The 19441-nt window shown below is 42.0% G+C and overlaps 1 protein-coding gene and 1 long non-coding RNA gene across 5 annotated transcripts in view; one reads left to right on the forward strand and one right to left on the reverse strand.

Moving 5' to 3' along the window:
* The window catches only part of MCC (MCC regulator of WNT signaling pathway), a 209507-nt gene extending 199872 nt beyond the window's left edge, over positions 1-9635 (reverse strand). The window contains exon 1 of one of the 4 annotated variants that reach the window (XM_071802567.1): positions 9319-9635. In XM_071802567.1, coding sequence (XP_071658668.1) covers positions 9319-9455 — 137 coding nt within the window. In that variant the 5' untranslated portion in view covers positions 9456-9635. Of the gene's footprint in view, positions 1-1904; positions 6306-9318 lie in introns of those variants that run through there. The other 3 variants (XM_065860376.2, XM_065860379.2, XM_065860377.2) reach the window with 3 other exon arrangements.
* On the forward strand, positions 9024-18796 carry LOC139826525 (uncharacterized). The gene is made up of 3 exons (XR_011736643.1): positions 9024-9396; positions 14623-15739; positions 17504-18796. It is a non-coding gene; the product is annotated as an uncharacterized lncRNA (long non-coding RNA).
* Positions 18797-19441: the final 645 nt, after the last annotated feature.

Below are 19441 nucleotides of genomic sequence, written 5' to 3' on the forward strand. Positions count from 1 at the left end.
ATTTTTCGAAGATCATGTAACAACCTCCATTTCTTTGATTTTTTCTGAACAGTAAACACAGGAGTATTCCAGGGACTTGTAGACGGCTCTAAATGCCCTTTTTCAAGCTGTTCCTGTACTAGCTCTTCAACATGGGCAAGTTTTTCTTTACTGAGCGGCCACTGATTTACCCATACTGGATCATCATTTTTCCACTGTAATTTAAGTACTGGTCGCCCATCATCAATGGCCGCTTCCAGAAATGCTGTTGTTTTGTCACCAGAGTTGCTCCTAGTTGTCCTAACACATCCCGTCCTAATAGAGAAACAGGGATAGACATCACATTCATGCAGTAAAGAACTAAATTATTCATGTTCTTCTGTATTATCACAAAATGCACATTTTGAGTCAACAGAATCTCATGATTTAACAGACTGTGAACTTATCGTACCATGTAACAAAGACCTATCAAAATTGCAACATGCTTAAACAGATACCCACAAAGAAAACAGGTTAATAAGGAAAGCATCTTGCAGACTTTAACAAGTTTTCTTGTGTTATCAGTTAAGTCTCTCTCAGCTTGTTGAAGTTCAAATCGCCCTGCCTGTAAAACTGTCTGAAAAGATTTAATGATTTCTTGTCCGAGTGCTTTTCTATGTTTTAAAACACCTCCCAATACCGATTTTTTAGGAACACAACTGAAAACAATCATTCCTGACCCCATCTTGCAAGTAAAAACCTTGAGGGGGGAGGGGGGGGGGAGGGGGGGGGGAGGGGGGGGGGGGGGAGGCGGGGGGGAAGCACAGGGCTGCTTGCAGCCTGAGTGGGAAGAGCAGGCAGAAGGTTTTATGGTGCACTTAAAAACAACTAGTAAAACAATTAACTCACATTCCTGACAAGCTGCTTGATTTTCAGAGAGACGGTACACAGGAACACATAATATGTACTGTAAAACTCGCAAATAACATGCTGATAGCAAACATTAGCATTTTCTACTGCTAATTTCAACACCAGTGCTTCCTTAACTTCTAAGTTTTCAACCTGCTTATTGATGGTCTCTTGAAGGTGGTCAATAAATTGCATGTAATTCTCATTGGGACCCTGATTAACAGTTGCAAATGATTTGGCTGCTTTGTTGGTTTCAGGCACCTCTCTCATAGCTTGATATTGCTGACTGTTGGGTTCACTCGCTAATAGCTGATCTGATCTTTCACACAGTTCTTTTGCCCAGTTCTTATCCGGCGGCTCCTTCTGTTCTCTTGTAGGAGTTAGAAGGATAGAAAGCGGTGAAGGCGGACACAAATCAGTAAAAGAATTGATATTACACTTATCTACGACTTTAGCATTCTCAACTTTCACCAGTCCTTTTGACAAATTATCTGACTCCAGTTCTTTGGACTTCTTGGTCTCTCCAGGGTCGTGTGATGGTACAGGAGGCCATCCACTCGGTAATTTTCCTCCCTCCGCCCCAGAGGGTGCCGAAGGCACAACAGGGGATGGAGTAAGGAGGGTATCGAAAACACGAACTGGATAAGCTTCACAGTTACTTTTAGAGTTCTTATCAGGCTGTAACGCTGCAAAAATTCCAGTAACCGCAGGCCGCTCAGCCTTAAATTCTTTTAAGGTGGAAATTATAAGCTTCCATGTAGTCGCTAATGATTTAGCTTCTTTATCTCCGTCGCTAACCTTATCCCATAATTTCTGCCCTGTATCGTCCCAAAGTTCAATTTTGAAAGCTTTCTCAGCTTCTGTCGGGTAGCCGTTAGTTCTACACCAAACCAACAGTCTACGTATGCTACTTTCTTCATATTTAAGTCCTCTCATAGAGAGAATATGCAGGAGGATTTTAACTATAGCTTTTTCTTCAGAGGATATATTCTGCCCCATAACTTCACTCTTCCCTCCTCCTGCTCCCAGCCGCTCACCTTTCCCGGGGCCTTCTTCAACAAAATTTATCCGCGGAACGTCCGTACGTCTCCGCCCGGCTCTCAGTCCAGCTGAGCCGCCTCCGGCTGGGCCGCTCCAGGCTTTTCCCCGACCTTAGTGAGACGCCGTTCGGAGTATCACGTCGCGGTCACCATTTGTTGGAACGATAAAGGACTCAGCACTCCGATTCAATGTGAATCACGCAAAAGCCATTTATTACAGAAACATGTCTCCTTATATACGCAACTATTCTCTAAACACGAATCCACGCTCCAAGCATGGATTCGCTAAATGAGTATCATGGGCAGTCCACACGCTGGAGCCCCACCGATGATAGGTCCGACGACTCACGCCATGCTGAGGCCCTGTTAATGAAGAAACGCCCCTCTTTCTCACAGCAGATTCTGTTCTCAGCTTCTTGAAGTGGCCTTGAGATTCCTTTGGGCCTGACTAATTCAACAACATATCTCCTTCTAACGAAACCCCTTCACAGTTACCAAGTTAGAATAGCCTAGGAGGCTACAAGTGTATACATGAACCAAATGACAAATAAGCTCCTTGTTCAGATCTTTTTGCAAAGTCGAGATATTTGGTTTATTTCAGAAGAGGCACCATTTTAACATTACACTTTAAGTCCACATTATTACACCCATTCACTGCCTCTGCTCACTTTTCCCCTAGTTGTCCTGAGACTACCTATGAAAGGAAGACAATCTAATCACAGCAGAGCATAACCAGAAGTTAAAAAAAGAAAATACAGTGACAGGAAGAGCCTACTCCTGTTTTTTTCCAAGATGTTTTCTTGTGGCTACCACTGTAAAAACTGCTTTGGTAAGTACAGCCTGTAAGAAAAAAAATGGCCTTTTTCTTTCATCAACAGAGTTGTTTGCACTCGGCTTGACAACTCCAACCAACACTGGGAAGTTATTCACAGCTAAACACAGAAATACATAGCAGACAGAAGGAGCCTGAGAACCTCATAGCCATCCAGTAGGTATATTCTTTACCTGGTTGAAGACCTTAACATATTGTAGCCAGGTCCCTGGGGAACAAAGCATGTTCTACCTCAACACTACCCCAGTGCACTTCTGCACACCAAAGAGTAGCAGGAGAGACAGGTGAGCAAACACATAAGGCCAAACTTCCGTCTTCTTTAATTCTAGACTCTACTGATGAATTTGGAACTTGGTATCTACCCATTCAGTTCTCACTAAATATCTATGTTAAATACTACACACTTGTTTCATTAACCTATTTTACTTACAGGACCTTCCACAAATTTATCACAATTTATACTACACCAGTAGTTTCTTTGTGGGTTTTTTTCGCCCCCATAACAACGTGCACTGCAGTTCTGAGCTCATCATTTACTCATCTTCGATGACATTCAGGTCACTACCTCCAATTTATATCTTAATTTTAAAACATATGATGTTTGGACTAGATCTCTTGACAATGCTTTCTACAAATACGATCTGTGGTTTCATTTGGCGCTACAGACAAAAGTATGTGGTATCCCCTTCCAACAGCTGTAAGGACAAAAGTCAGATTACAGTCTTAAGAAACATCTATATTCACCCCAAATATGTTTTGTTTTAGGGTGTCCTGGTTTTGTTAAAAACAAGAGCAATTCCTCTTTCAGTGAATTTTCCTTTCAGCTAAGTTCTTCTAAGTAACTGCACTTTTCCTAAATTGGCTGCATGTTTTTGTAAACAGAAGCAATGAAATGCAAGGTGTCTGATAAATTTTGCATGTCCCATAATTGAGAGGGGCGTATTTGCAAAGAGAGGCGAACAGAACAGGTGACTAAAACCAACCAACTAAGTATTCCCTCCCATCCACATAATACACCCTATAAAAGTGGGAGGTCACGAGGGTCTCGATCTCTTCGACCATGACCGTCATCTGAAGAGGACCCTGCCTGTCGTCCCTGCTGTCCGAGGCCTGGTTCCAGTGAATCCTGAATCCAGTTCCGGTTTGCTGCAGAGTCCAGTCCAGGACTTCCAGGTGTCTGCCCTGCAGCTGCTGGAGCAGTGAGGAGCAGGGAAATTCAAGATTGGTTTTGTGTATTTTGTATTATTTTCTCTATTTTATCAGAAGCATTAGTAAAGCATTTTTAAACTTTTTTTCCAACTGGCAAGTCTCTCTCTCTCTCTTTTCCTAGTTCAAACAAGTTAATAAATTTAAATAAACACTAGTTTGCTACCTGGAGTATAGCAATTCTTCGACATCTACAAAAACACAGCGTATTTAATTATACCCCAAATACCAACAGCACGACAACCAAGGCAGCAACTTGGCTGGTCACAGACAAACCACACTGATTTTGTTCCTTTCATTTAATTGGTCCTTTTGTGCTTCTCTTTAAATGTTAAGCAGAGAAGTCCAAGCACATCAGCAAAAGCAATCACCTAAGAAAAAGTTCAATGGTAATGGCTGTGAGGGAGAGTATCAGAGAACACAGAAGCATAAATCTTTGACCTTAAAAACACAATTAATAGATACATACTTAGTCTTCTCGAAAAGACTTCCTTTCTAATAGCATGTGGCCACTTGATGCAGAAACACTGAGGAGCTGTCAAAATGTATTCGGCAAGAAAACTAGCAACACCCTGCTACTGCAGCCCATCAAAAAGGGAAGCATCAGCTTGCCCTTGCAAAGGTTTTGAGTTTCCAAAGCTATTTGCCACTAAAAACACTCACATAACAGATCAAATCCACGCAGGGCTAGTGAAAGAGGCATTTCTTCAGAATGTCCTTTCAAAAGGCTGTATAAACTCAATACAAAATCAGTAGGTTTATGGAGTTTTAAACATCTTACTCTACTTCTACCAGACATCTTCTGTAAGACATTGATCCCACTGTAAAATAAATCTGTATTTTCAAACAAACTCTACAAATGGAACTTCACTTCATTGTTGTGAATATGATGACAATTCTCCCTCTGAATTAAACATTAGCTTTACCTTCTTGCTTCATGGAAATTACTTATCCATGCTTACAAGTTAAAATCAGAAAACCAGCACATTTGTAGCTTAACCACAAAATCCATTTTTATTTCAACCACTGTCTCCATAGGTCATTTTTTAAGCAAAAGTATTTCCCATAGATTCAAAATTACCTTATTTAGACCTTGCAGTATTAGAACAGAATAATCTGGAAATCCACAACTTCTACAGCAAAGATTAAATTCATTATGTGCTAAACAGAACTTCAGTACAATTCACACATAATAAAGCTACAAGGCAATTAAATCTCTAAAGACAACATTAATCTAGCTCACCACCTGTAAAAACCCAGCATGCTCTCACCTTCCTCACTAACATCATCCAAGGCCACATACGTGGACCTTAAAAAAAAACCCACGTAGCAGGGGTCCTCCCCAATTCATCAACTCTCTGATGCTGAAAATATGAATATATTTTAGATTTTTAACTGTAACATCAGATTCTGAAGCTTTTCAAACCAGAGTAAAAACGAAAACAAAGAAATGCAATTAGTGTTTTTTCAGTTAACAGCTTTTTGTTAATAACAACTCAATCCAGTTACAGCTGCAAAAACAAAGTTCTGCTGTAAACACTGTTTAAAGCTGCCTTTTGCTCCCAGCAAGACTGATCCAGCCAATCTCAAGTGTTCAGAATCCAGCCTTAAGCATGGACTGCTTTGTAGTTGTTGTTTTTTTTTTATAAAGTTATCTCTCACTGTTGAAGTACCAGAAGAATGCCAAGCAGTGCAAGATGTTTAAATAATTAAGTGACTAATATTAAACCCAAAAGAAGCAAAAGCCTTTTCAGTACAAACCAACAAGTTGAAAGTCTCGTGTTTTCCTGGTACTTCCATCTAGCTAGATGTTGCAAAATTTCAATACGCACATATCAAATGCAATGCTCAGAGACAGAGGCTTAGCATTTCATACCCTATCATTCAGCTTCTTCTGGGTTATAACCACCAATGGTACACAACTATGCTTTATCACTTTGATATCATCCTAACTATTTAGAGCCTGAAAATAAACCGGTATCTCAGGTGAGAGCCAGAAATTAATCTCAGGGCATTCTCCTCCTCTCCAGCGTGCCTCTACTTCACTGTTATTATTTGAAGAGGTTTACAAATTGATGCACAACAAAGCATTTCCACAGCTGAGACACCATGCTACTTCATTAGGAATGCAAATAGCTCTTCTTCCCCATGCAATATGAACTAAATAAACATGCACACAAAATGCCTGCCTTTGCTGCAAGAATAAAGATCTTCTCTTCCCTATCAGCTCTGGAGTTGGAAAGAAAGAAATCTTATACACAAACTGCTGAATGTGTTACACAAATGACTGACCAAGCTTCAGCCCCACAAGCAGACAGGAAGGCATACTAATTTTGAAAGACATGACAACCTATGCTGAGTAACTGCTGCAAATTTGCAAATTTCAAATGCATTGCATTGAAAGTGAGTCCTGAAAAGGAGACTCAGGCCAGCGGAAGGCTATAAGAGATCATCAGTTCTAGTCCACAAGGAAGCAGACAATTGCACAGTGCTGCCTACTTTGCTTTCAGCTCTTTATACAGATGCCCTGGCATTTATTGCAATGTTCAACCCACTGTAAAAGGTGCACTAACATGCAGAAGTCAGCCTACCATCTCTATTGCAGCTACAAGGAAGGCAATGAAGAAATTGTTGCCCTCAAAGATGAGCAAAGGGAAGTCCAAGGAAGCAGGGCAAAAGGGATCAGGAAAACCAGGCAACTGACCTGTATAAAAAAGAAAAAGCAAGACAAACAGTAAGGACAGAATGGCAAGATTACATGTAGTGTAAAAGCAGATGTAACCTTTTCATCTTTAATTCATTACAGTAAGAAAGATGAAATTACCTAAACACTAAGACTGTAAACAACAGCAACAATAAAAGCGCAGTTCCTTTACTTCTAACAGGGACACTGTGTGTCCACAAATTAGAAAGAGCTGTCTGTAACACTATGATGCTGCGTACTACAAATGTAACCAAAAACCACTGGGCAAGTCTGCTCCTGTATAAGCTATTGCCATAAAATAGATCATGAGGGAAACTAAGACACTACACAAAGCAAGGAACACATACCATTGACAAGACTGATGACCCAGGCTAGCTAATGAAGTCAAGAAAAGTAAATTACTCCCTCTCATGCCAAAGATCACTTGTTATATATCCATTCACTACTCTCTCACAAACGCAGAAGTTTAAAGGAAGACAGCAGCTTATAGTACTATGTTCTCTGCTCAAGGTCATACCAGTTCCGCCTTAAAGGCACAACTCCCTTCTGAAACAAGGTATTAGCAACTTCCAACAATGGACCCACCATCTCCTAAAGGACTTTCAACCACTACCCTCTTTATTTCCACTTCCTGCTGAAATCCAGTGTCCTTCCTCAGTCATGTCCTGGAGTTTGCAAAGCTTGGGTGTAGTTCAAGCAACATTCAGAAATACCCGTTTTGAAATACACAGAATAGAAATTTGGAACAAAACTTAGGGAATGTAGAAAAGTCCATCAGAATGAGTGGCTTCCATCATGGTAGCATCTCTCAACTGTCCATATGAAGTACTAAAAAACTAATATTCCCTCAGTAAGGTCTTTAAATTAGACATATACAGAAGTGTGCTGAGTTTACATTGCAGAAAAGCATCACAGTACAGATCAGCCAGCAAGTGTGCCCTGAGGATAAGTGAACATCCTAAGTTTTCAGACATTAGAATAATTTCCATGAAGACAGTAAGCAAATGGAAAGAGAAGTGATCTTAACACACTGGTTGGAAAGCATATATTTTCAAAGTTTACATTTCAGAACCACAACTGTCAAAATAATCCTTAGACTGAGGAAAAGAGTGTTTGGGGAGATGTTTAGACAAGAAATAACACGACCCTTACAGTGTATTTTTAAAGTGACTAGCAACTATTACAGATTTTCAACAACTTTCGGGCGCCAAAGAGATGACAGTGGGGATTGAAGCTTACTTAGGCTTTTTTGCAGGGCCATATTCTTAGGTTTCAGGTTCCATGACAGAAACTTCCCCACTCCAACTCAGCTCTCTAGAGGCACTTGCAAACCATGACTAGCACAAGTTTCTTTAGGAAAATACAAGTTCTCACCATTTCTGGAAAATCGCACCTTTAAAAATTCACTGCTTTTTAAATTATGGTGTGAGAGCAGATGACTAGCTCCAGAAATATCCTTCAAACAAACACTATTTCCTGACCAAATCAAACTACCAATACATCTAGATTGATGAACATTTAATTATGGTTTAATTCCAACTATCTACTGTAAATGTGCAAGCTTACCACTTCCCCCTCAAAATCTATCAGCCTGAGTCACAGTCCCAAAACAAACTGGGGACCAGCAGAGGAATTTAAATGAGATTGGATAACAAGGGTATCGATAAAAACATATTAAAAAGTAAAATCAGATGATCTGGGATGTGGCAGTATACTGACATCGGGCCAGTGAGAAACTACAAGAGTCAACAGAATGAAAACAAGGGTTGGTGAAAAAATACAAGAAGCAAGGACTGTACACTGATTGACACATCAAGGACAGAGGAATTGATACAGGATTGACACATCAAGGACAGAGGAATTGATACAAGATTGATACATCAAGGACAGGGGGGTAACTTGTGATAGACCAAAAAATGCTTTTACGGTAGCAGCTTTGGTGGGAACACAAAATATACTGCATATGTAATGACTAAGTATATCAGCAAATGCTTAAGTAAGCATCATAGCAAATAAAATGCAAGCCTGAATTTGTAATAAATGTCTCTCTTCGCACCTTAAAGAGAGTCCGTGCCTCATTCGCTACACTGGGAGATCAGCATGAATGTTCTCGCGGGTTACCTGTGACCAGCTTTCTTTCTTTAGTTGCAAAAATCACCTGCCTAGTGCATTACGTGATAAAAACCAGCAAAGTTAGAATGCGGGACCTTCCAGACCCGATGGAAGTGGAAGTCCTCCCGGCGGTATTTGTCCACCCTCCCCTCCGCCCCCTCAAATCCCTCCGTGCCGAGGCCGAGGCAGAGTCAGAGCCCATCTCTCAAACCCCTCGCTCCGGCAGCCAGGAGGCGGTAGGGCGGGCAGACTCCCCGTGGGCCGGCTGCCGCGCTCGGTGCGGGCCGGGCCGTGGCAGGCTGGGGCTGGCCGCGCCGCAGGGAGCAGCGGGCGCAGGCGGCCGCAGGTCCGTCCCCGGGGCTGCCGGCCGCAGGAGCCACAGGGCGGCTGCCCCAGAGGCGGCGCGGAGGGTCCGGCCGGGCGGCGGGGGCTGCGCACTGCCAACTCCTCCAACTCCCCGAGAAGTTGAGACGCCGCTTCACGGGCGGCGGAGGAGGGGGGAAAGACGGAAGGGCTCCGCGCCAGCGGCGCAAAGAACCTCCTCCCGCTGTCGCTACCTGCTGATGAAGCCATCCCCATCGCCGTCGCAAGTCTGGAAGAGGCGCCTCATCCTCTCCTCCTCGCCGGTACTGGAGGTATCGCTGCTGCTACTCCCGGCGCTGCTCACCTCCGCCACGGCGGCTGCCGCCATCATGCGCCAAGCTCCGCAGGAGGAGGAGGCGAGGCCGCCTCAGGCGCCCGGGATTCCCAGTCCCGCCGCGCCTGCAAAGTGCGAGCGGCAGCACAATGAGGGGGCGAGGAGCGCCGCCGAGCCCAGGCGCGGCCCCGCGGGGGCGGACGGGCAACGGGCCGGGCGCTGCAGCCCCGCGGCCAGAGGCCGGAGTGGCCTGGCCCGGTGCCTGGAGCCCCGCCTCCCTCTTTGGCCGGGACCCTCCGGGAGCCGAGCTGCTGTCGTTGAGCGCCTGGACGCGGAGCGGGTAGAAGACGACGAAGCCTCTCCTTTAGCCCCCTGTGCACGCCACCATCCTGCCTCCACCTTGGCCTGTCTTTCCGCCCGCCACTCTCCCGGGGCCAGAAACCACAGCGGCACCGAGTGAGCCGCCTGGCTAAAGCACGGCTGGCCGCCCTTGTAGTTGCGGTTTCCCACCCCATGAGAATCTGGCCTGCAAGTGCCGGGCAGCCCTCACTCAGCCCGGTGTTCTGGGGGTCATTGTTTTCCTGTCACTGGGCAGGCCCAGCTCCGCGCTTCTGGAGTGTGCCAGCCCCGTCGGACGTTGGCTGGCTGGTGAGAGCCAAGCCCAGGCAAACCCCAACCAAACCAAACACTTTCAGGACCCCGTGTTTGCACTTCAGGCTGCTTGGTGGTGTATTGAACAGGTGGGAGCATTCTGAGCGCTAGCCCTGCTTGGTGCATCCAGTTCCTTTTCACTGATCAAATTTTACCTGAAAAGTACATAATTTGTTTTTGTGCTCTAATGATTCATCATCAGCTAGTGCTCTGAACTTGTTCATGGCTTATACCTCCTCTGGTCTTTCTATCTCCCTTGCATTTAGAGAAAACTAATTATCTTTGTAGTCTTCATGCTGCCAGATTAACAGGTTTTCATCTCACATATATGGGATAGCTTCTTTATTTCCTTTAGTATCTTGGCACCCTTTTTAACAACTGAGTGAAAAGAAGTGATAAACCAACAGCACCAATGGCAATACTATCTCTTAACTCTGCCAGAAATACTTATTTTGAAATAGCCTAGAAAAGCCACTTGCCTGCTTCACAGTAGTGTCACATTGCATACTCCATCATCCTGTGATTAGTTAGGTCAGCTAAGTTTTCTCTTAACCTATTTCTGTATATGGAAAAAATTGCTGATATTAAGGACATGCATTTCCCTCATACTATCGAGTTGTACTTCTATTACCTCAGTCTTTGAAGACATCCAGTTCTTCCCATATAGCAACTTGATCATCCTTGTTGTTGACAATGGCTCATGAATATGTGAAGTCAGCAAAGTTATCACACTTCTCTTGTTGCATAGTTCCTTTCAAGTATAATAACTGATGGCAACAGTTGTAACTGTTAATGTTTCTTGTACCTTGATTAAGTCATTACAAGCCAAAGAGGTGTTGTGTTAGCTAAAACTGCTTGCAAGTGCAAACATGCATGTACTCATTCTCATATTCTCTCAGTCTCTGCAGTTTTCCAAATTTGGTTGCTCATGCTGGTTCTTGCTGGATGACCAGAGCACTGGGGTATGGAGCCAACACCCTTTCATACTCTTTCAAGGGAATGAAAGCAGAGAATATTGCAGGTATCCCTCTTCTTTCAGCTTGTAGTGTGTAATCTTGGAAGATTTCCATTGTGTTCCAACTTTTGACCTACAATGGTCTCATCCTTAGTCTCGGCATATGCTTTTTCTCAACCCCCTGTAGGATGTTGCTCATTTGTGAGACAGGTTGCTTACTGCAGCTATTTGTTTTACACTGAGGACTGGATGAGCTGAGCAGTCACAGGACCATTTTCTTCAGCCAGATCCTATAGACTGTTCAACATACAAGAATTGTTGCACAGAGTCTGCAAATACAGCACAGACTTCCTCTTACTAAGACTTAAAATTCTTAACCACAGAGAGTCCTAAACCAGCATTTTCTGACAAAGCCACCAATACCGATGTAGCAAGATCAGATCCAAAACACAGAAACAGTAATCTCCAAGGACAACCTCCTTCCATCCTGATGCTATCTGCTAAGCCTCACAGCCAGTTCTTACCTTTTCCTTTTCTTTTTTTTTTAACCCCCCCATCTTCTCAAATCTAGCTAAATTTCCTGGATGGCACTTTATCTTTTGTTCTCATTTTATCTGCATGTTTCATGCAGTAGCTGTCTTTGGAATCAGGAACTCATCCATTCCTTAGATTCTCTCTGCTTTTTGCTAATGATCTGAATTGGTTATTTATATGCTGAGACTTTCCTGCCAGCTTTCCCCCTTTCTAGAGGATCAGTTGCACTTAATTTTTGCATCTTCAAGGTAAGTCCCAAGAATACTTAGTGCAATACCTTCTGACTTGTAGTAAAACATCACTCACTCCAGTTCCTCCTAGCTGATGGGAACAGCTGATATCTTAGCTGTGATACGGCATACAAGATGGTAAAACCAGCTGAGCTTGCTGGCTTATGTTGTGATCCACATCTAACCTTTAAAAAGATGTATCACATCAGTTGGGAAGCAGCACACTAAGAGATACTTCCCCACATTCTGGTATCTGCTGTGAGTTATGTGGCTGTTCAGTCCTGCAGCTGAAAACAGGAATTTCAGATGGCAAAATGCACATGTTTAAAACAGAAAACATGCTGTGCAGTAGAAGGTACCATCCTTCCTGAAGTGCATTCTCACTGTCCCTGGTGGGAAGGGTGGGTTGTGTTCAGAAAGTTATGAAGGGAGAACAAGGAAGTAAGACAAAGTGTGAGACCTCCATACCGCTGCCTGTCTGCTTTTGGAAAACAGGCTTGATACTTCTCAGAAGAAGAAAGTTTGCACATTTTCTTTTTGAAATGGGATCTTACCCGTCAATGTGTTTTTTGTTTCTCTTTTAATGTAAGTTAAATGAATCCATAATTTTTCAATATTGGGTTCTTTTCTACAATCAGCTTTCCATAATGCCCTGATTTCCAAATGCAAATATAAAAATATACCAGCCAGCCAATGCAAAAATTAATAAAAATGCTGTACCAGTGCTGAGAACATTTATTCTCCAGGACTTAGATTCACAAACTTGGATCTCTGAAAGATAGGCATCAGACACCTGATTTCCAGAGGTGCTGGACTCCTAAGACTTCCACCAAATCAACAGGAGTTTTAAGTTTGTGTGATCTCTGAAAGTCAAGACTATCTCAATTTAGGTGTTGAACAACAGAAAAAGAAAACCATTGCACACTTCTCAAAATGAAACTGCAGATAGCTTTGCAGAAGAAAACAGCAACAGTAACTGTACGTAGAAAGCTGCAAAAAGATAAAACTTGATCAAAAAATAGAAAAAATTCCCATTACATAGCTTTCAGCCATCGTACTCTAAGATTTAACCTCCTTGAAAACCAACAAACAAAACAATAAGTAGCTTAAGATTTCAAGCAGCAAGTTTTAATTTTGTAATATTCCTTTATGCAAGGTAGCCAGGGTGTGCAATGCAGAACTTTCTCAGCATCAAGAGTCCAATTCCCCAGAACACCATCCCTTCCCATTTCTGAAATATCACATCCAACCCTTTTCCAGTTGTGCCAAACACACCTTCTAGAGTTACCTGTTTCTCCATGAGGTTCTTAGGTAACAGGTATTTCCATGTAAACTGGCTGACACCCTGTCATGTCATACTAAGGGGACAGGTGGGTTCTTTTAGGGATCCTTGACAGAATGATGATGGCATGAAATTGTACTTAAAATGAAAGCTTTATTTTTCTTAACAGGACATTATGATTAATATAGCAGAGAATTTATTATTAGAATGGCACAAGATTTCTACAAGCAGAATCAGTATAGTAAAATCTGTATGTAGCATAATACACAATTTGTAATACAACTTAGCTTGTAAATTCTAGTCACCTAAGTAATATAGAATTTATAATACAATTTAACTCATGATTTCTAATCACCTGGACCCTCTGCTGATCAAGTCAGATCTTAATACATGGTTTGCTGTATCAGTCTAACAATCCTAACCTAGACTCAAAAAATCATATGAAAGAATACAAGTTGCTGAGTCCTCGGAGGAAGCAGACAATGGTAGGGTCATCCCTGGTCACAGTGGGTCCTGGGCCTAATTCTCCAGCAGCAGCTCCGATCTGAGTTCCCCACCTAGGACTCATAACTGCGTGATTTTATGGACAGTGTCCTGGGTGCTGTTACGCTTCCCTGTTCTGTGGTTTTGCTAGTCCTGGCCTCAGCTGTCTCAAGCATGGCATCACGCTAGTGCACCTCCATGGCTTTCTGTGATGAGATTCATAGCTTTGTGTTGCGCTTCCAATATGGTGTAGATGTACCAGCCAAGGTCGATGCTAACTCCTGCTCTCAGCAGTTCTCTCCACTGAACAGAAAAGTGCAGCAATAAGGAACAACGCATACAGATGCAGACAGAGACACACAGACACAGAGCTCTTGTCAGCAGCAAGAGCAGAGTCAGGTAGAGCTGAGCTGACTTTTATTAACAGTTTTCAATTTATAGGTTTACAGATACAGGCCTGGACCAAGAGGTTAGACAGGATGTTTTTTCAAAAAACTGTTATTCCAAACACACCACACTCATGTTGTGACTGTTTTCAGTCACATTCCCATGCGTATCTTGTTGCCGGTGTTCAAAACCACTCATTCACACACCCAGGCCCAGCATTCACACATCATACATACCGGGGGCAGTGTTCTGACCCCAGATATCATTCTGACTGGCTTGGGCTATCACTCCTTACACTCACAAAAAACGTACTTCTGTATAACCTGTCCAAGGCCCTTTAGCTGGAACTGCACATCCTGCCATTCCCACAGAAAAAATGTGACTTTACCTTTTAGATTAATGTTGTTGTTTGGAATGTTTTATTCAGAAAAAAAAAAAAAATCCTGTCATGGAATCTAAATGGAAGGAAACCCACATGAGCCAAATGATTCAGAAATAAGAGGTGAGCTGAGAATGTGTAAGGATGGTTCCTTGAATTCTTGTGGTTCCCAAGTCTTGGCTCAGAATATGTGTGGGTCATGCACACAGATACAGTTTCTGTGCCTTTAGACAGACACATATGTAAATACCCATGGCAGTATATTTCCAGGGCAAAGGCTGCAGAGTTAACTACAGGTTGTTGCTTTCTTTTCTATTTTACAGCCAACAAATGTGGATGTTACCAGATGATATTGCCCTGCCTCTGAGGCGTCCTACTACACTTGTCCTGAAACTCTTCATGACGACATGATCTGGCAGTGAATGAGAAAAAATTAGTGTAACTTGTAAACACATGGCAGTGAACAAAAGAATTGGTTCCATGTACCCCTAACAGAGGCATGTGGTTAGCTGAGTTTTCTAGAGTAAACAAGATACAAACTTTGATTAAAGTTTATCCTGGACTTGATGCATTTTTCTAAGTCTTTCCATTATGTAATGAGGACTGTGAACTCATGCCTTTCTACTGAGTTGAATAGGAACAGGATTTGTATCTTCTAGTCTGCTGCTTATTTTCAGTAAAATTTGAGGAATCTGGCATGTGAGACTTACCCCTTCCTTCATTTTTCATTTAAACTGTTCAAGAGGTTCAAACATTATTTAAGGAAGGTCTGAGAGCAGACAGATAAAAGCACACATGTAAATATTTATCTACACCCCCCCTCCCCATTTATTAAACTGATCAATAGACTCTTTCCTTATGTCTCAAAAGTAAATAAAAACAAAAGTGAATAAGAGGAGTAGAAGAGACAGATGAACAAGAAATTCTGTGTCAGTACATGATACAAGAGGTAACATGAATGGGGAGGAGACCATAATCCACATACAGCCCACCATCAGCACAAAAAATTCTGGGGAACTGTCAGTGTTTCCAGTTGTGTCCAGTAAAGCAACAGATGCCCATTTTCACTACACGTACTCTATTAAACAAATATCTCTCGTTATAATTTCACATTAGCCATACTTCCCTAATGTGTGTAAGTACACGAGGAATCTGGAGAGGGACTTTTTACAAGGCCCTGTAGTGACTTTAAACTGGAAGGGGGTAGGTTTAGATTAAATGTAAGAAAAATTTTTTCCCCGTGAGGGTGGTGAGGCCCTGGAACAGGCCGCCCTGGGAAGCTGTGGATGCCTCATCCCTGGAAGTGTTCAAGGCCAAGTTGGATGGGGCTTTCAGCATGCTGAGGTAGTGGAATGTGTCCCCGCCCATGGCAAAGGAAGCTGCAACTAGATGGATGGTCTTTAAGGTGCCTTCCAACCCAAACCATTCTATGATTCTGTGGTAAGTATGTAACTAATTTTATGGGATCATTAGTAACCATAACAGCCAATACCTATCCGGTTGCAAATTTGCTATGATGCCTAAAATGAAAACATATCACAGTGTCTTTTTTGGTAATGAAGGAACTGAGAACAATATAAATCTTGTGCTCTTTCACTGATGTGATCATGTAGAATAATACTTGCTGTCATGGATGAAACTGTTTCCACAGTTTTGCTTTACCAGCCCTTTAAAATTTATTGCGGTAGATCACAAAATTAAGATATAATTTGTAATAGCACTTAATTGGCAACTGATTAATAAAGTGATTTAAAGCAATTCAGTGGGATATGTTATAATGAAAGCAGCAACTTGATTACAGATTTGAGAATGGTAAGGGTCACACTATACTTTGATAAATCAGATCATATATCCATAGATATGCACAGAGATATATAGATAAACACACACACATGCAAATTTATAAATCATGCATGTGCGTGCACACTGATCTGTGGGTATTTGAATATATGTGGAGGTATACCCATAGCTAAAATTTCCCTCTCTCGAGTTTAGGGAATTTTTTTGATGCATAGGCATTCTCAGGGTGTGCTCGTTAAGTCTCAAAGTATCTGTCTTCACCACCGGCTTTGCAGAGTCTGTTCACCATGAGAGGACTCTGAGCAGTGTCCACCCCAGAGGGAGATGTGGGCTGACAGCCCACTGTGACGCTGGAGAGGTCCACAGGCGTCACTTGGGATTTTGATTTATGAGGTTGCAAGATCATTGACTTTAGTCAGTGTCTTTCACTTAGGTTGAGGTAATATGTTGGTGTTTCCCACCATTTGTCCACATCCAGAATTGTTCAGATTGTATAACTCTGGCGCTGTCCCACTTGGACTACAATCCCACTGGCAGGTGCATCAGACTGTCAGGAGAGACTGACGGTCGCTACCTTTCCAGGTGGAAAGGGGGTTTTTCCTGCACAGCGGGAGATCTGAGCACATGGCAGGGGGGCCTCAGTGCTCCAACTCACTGCACTTGCAGAATGGGAATTGTTCTCCCCAACAAGCCTGACTTGCACTGGTATTGAAGTGACCCACAGGGGAGGACTGCACCCACTGACCACACTAGCTTGTCAGTGATTCTTCTCTTGTATTTCAAGAGATAACAAGTCTTACAACACTATCTACTAAAATCTTAAAAAAAAAAAATAAATCACAAAAAGACTATTTTGCAGTCAAATCTGACACAATACACTTACACAGTACCTAATGGATAATTTTGTTTCATAAACTTAGGTTACAGTTCTTTTTCTCTCAGTAGTGGCATCTTTTGCAGAATTTTGTGGTATTCACGAGAGAGAATATATTCTGCAAAGTAAAAATAAGACAGCAAGAACTGTTGCATAATAAAAGTGCCTCTGAGAAGGGTAAAATAAGAATGCATAATTGTATTTGAACATGCAGATATATTTTAGCATAAAGCTCTGCTGCCTCTTAATGCTTCTCATAAAAAATATATGGGCATTTAGAAATATGGTGATAGAAGGAAATAATTATTACTCCAGAAGTTGTTTCCTGTAAGCCTTAACCAGAAAATATTTCTGATACTGACCACGAAAAAGAATTTTAAAAAGTCTTACAGGTTGTTAATTCTAATAAGAAAATCCACAGCTAGTAAGTTTTATTAACAGAAGCTGTATGAAGAATATGTAAACCCCACCACATTTAAGAACTTGGATAGAAACAAAGACAAAAACTGTTCTGTACGTGTGTTTTTCAGAATGTTCTGTTGAATGTTCCTATTGTACCTCTACATCTCATACGGACCTGAGCTGGAGCTGGAATGCTAGAGTGGGTGAAGATCTGGCTGAATGCGGAACAGCATCCTTTGCTCAAAGAAACAGATATGCCTGTGAAGGTCCTTCCTCAACAGCCTGAAAGAAGACATAACTAGAGGGAAGCTGGACCCATGTTACAGCACTGCGGGGTATGTGCTGTGTAGAGCTAGTATGGGTATGGTTGGACCCTTGTGCTCCGGAGAGTATGTGGCTGCTCCTCCTTCCCACGGCTCCTGCCTGCACACAGGCCAGTTGGAGCTGGAGGGCAACCTGAAAGGTGTTCCAGAGTCACCTTTAGTGGTTTTGGAAGTAAATTCACCAAAAGAGGAGACAAGTTTGCGCACTTGCCTCAAGACGTAGGCTTAAGGCACAACACTGACTTTGCTATTTTTGTCGCATGCTCAGTGCAGATCACAATAGACTAGTGAGTAGGGCACAGCACTCGCTGCAGTGCACAGCATATGGGTGACAACTCCTCATGAAGTGAATCTTCCTCCAGCCTCACTGGAGCATGGAACTACTCTTCTCAATAGATTTTGTTACCCAACTGCTGACTCCTCTAATTTGCATCAGCAGTTGGAGAAGAATGATTTATTGGCTGTTTGAGGAGGGTTTTAGGCATATTTATAGTGAAAACCTGCAGCAAGCAGATAGTTTAAATCATGCTTAGTGTGCCAGCACTCCATCATTACAGTGTGTTACATTCAAACACTATTAGTTTACTGAATCAGGTTTCCCTTTATTTCACTAATATTTTATGAGTTCCTGTCTTCAGCTCCTGGAGGCAGATTAACCTCTAGTGTAATGCTACCAATAGAATTACATTAGCTGTGAATTCAGGCTGCAGCTTTATTTTCCAACAGCATTGTATAAAACTGAATCTTTCTTTCTCTGTGTGTATTCTCACTGTGTACCTTCAGCCCTGTCTTTGTATTTGAGTGATTACACTCATCAGCGCAGCAATAAAACAAGTGAGCTATGTATTAAGAAATTTGTTCTGCAGAATGCAGTCAGCTTCATTGTACTCTGAACTATATAGAAACCTAATATAACAGCTAGTTATTGTCTCTATGAGCTGTTGTATACATTGGGTTGCAAACTGAGATCAGAATAGGGCCACAGGAATAATTTTGCAGAATCTTTTTTGTAGGAAGGCAAAATGATGCTGTTAAGACACAGGAACTGGTAGCAGATCTGGGTACATAATTAAACATTTCTGATGTTACTTTTTCGAACGAGTTGTGTTCTCTTATTTATTACCATCAACACTGATGAAGACAAGAGGAATACTAACCTTTTTAAGCTAAAGAGTTTAATTTTTCATAATAAACATGATGTGCCCTAACAGGACAGTACTGACTGGTGTTAAGGAAATAGCATTAAGTACTTTGGTTGAAGATGTACAGGAAGGCACTTGGGTTAAAAAACTGAGATAATTTTAAAAGCAACCTTATAATAGATCAAACTTTCAGCTCCAGTACCACTTCTCAGAGCAGAATTATGCTGAAGTGAGCTTTGCATACAGCTTTGGTAGAGGTCTCTTAAAAGATACTTTCCAGGCAGCTGCACCAGTGTTTATTTGCTATTCATTTAGTACACCACTTAAGTATGTATTTGAGGAATAGTTTTCTCTTCCTATTTCCAAAGTAGCAACCTCCAATAGCTAATCCTGTGTCACATCCAAGAGGGTTTTTTTTTGTTTGTTTTATTCATATCTTCAGCATGGAGTCAAAAGGCAGCAGGAAAAGATGATCATTTCAGCCAAAGGTTTATATACTGATCTGAAGATTACTCAAGATACCAATAAATCTCTTATAATGATGATGGGCTAAACAACTTCCTTTTCAAATGCCAGCTTGAAAAATTACTTGCATTTTACA

This window comes from Patagioenas fasciata, chromosome Z (genome assembly GCF_037038585.1).
Source record: "Patagioenas fasciata isolate bPatFas1 chromosome Z, bPatFas1.hap1, whole genome shotgun sequence".
In the NCBI taxonomy this organism is placed as follows: domain Eukaryota; kingdom Metazoa; phylum Chordata; class Aves; order Columbiformes; family Columbidae; genus Patagioenas; species Patagioenas fasciata.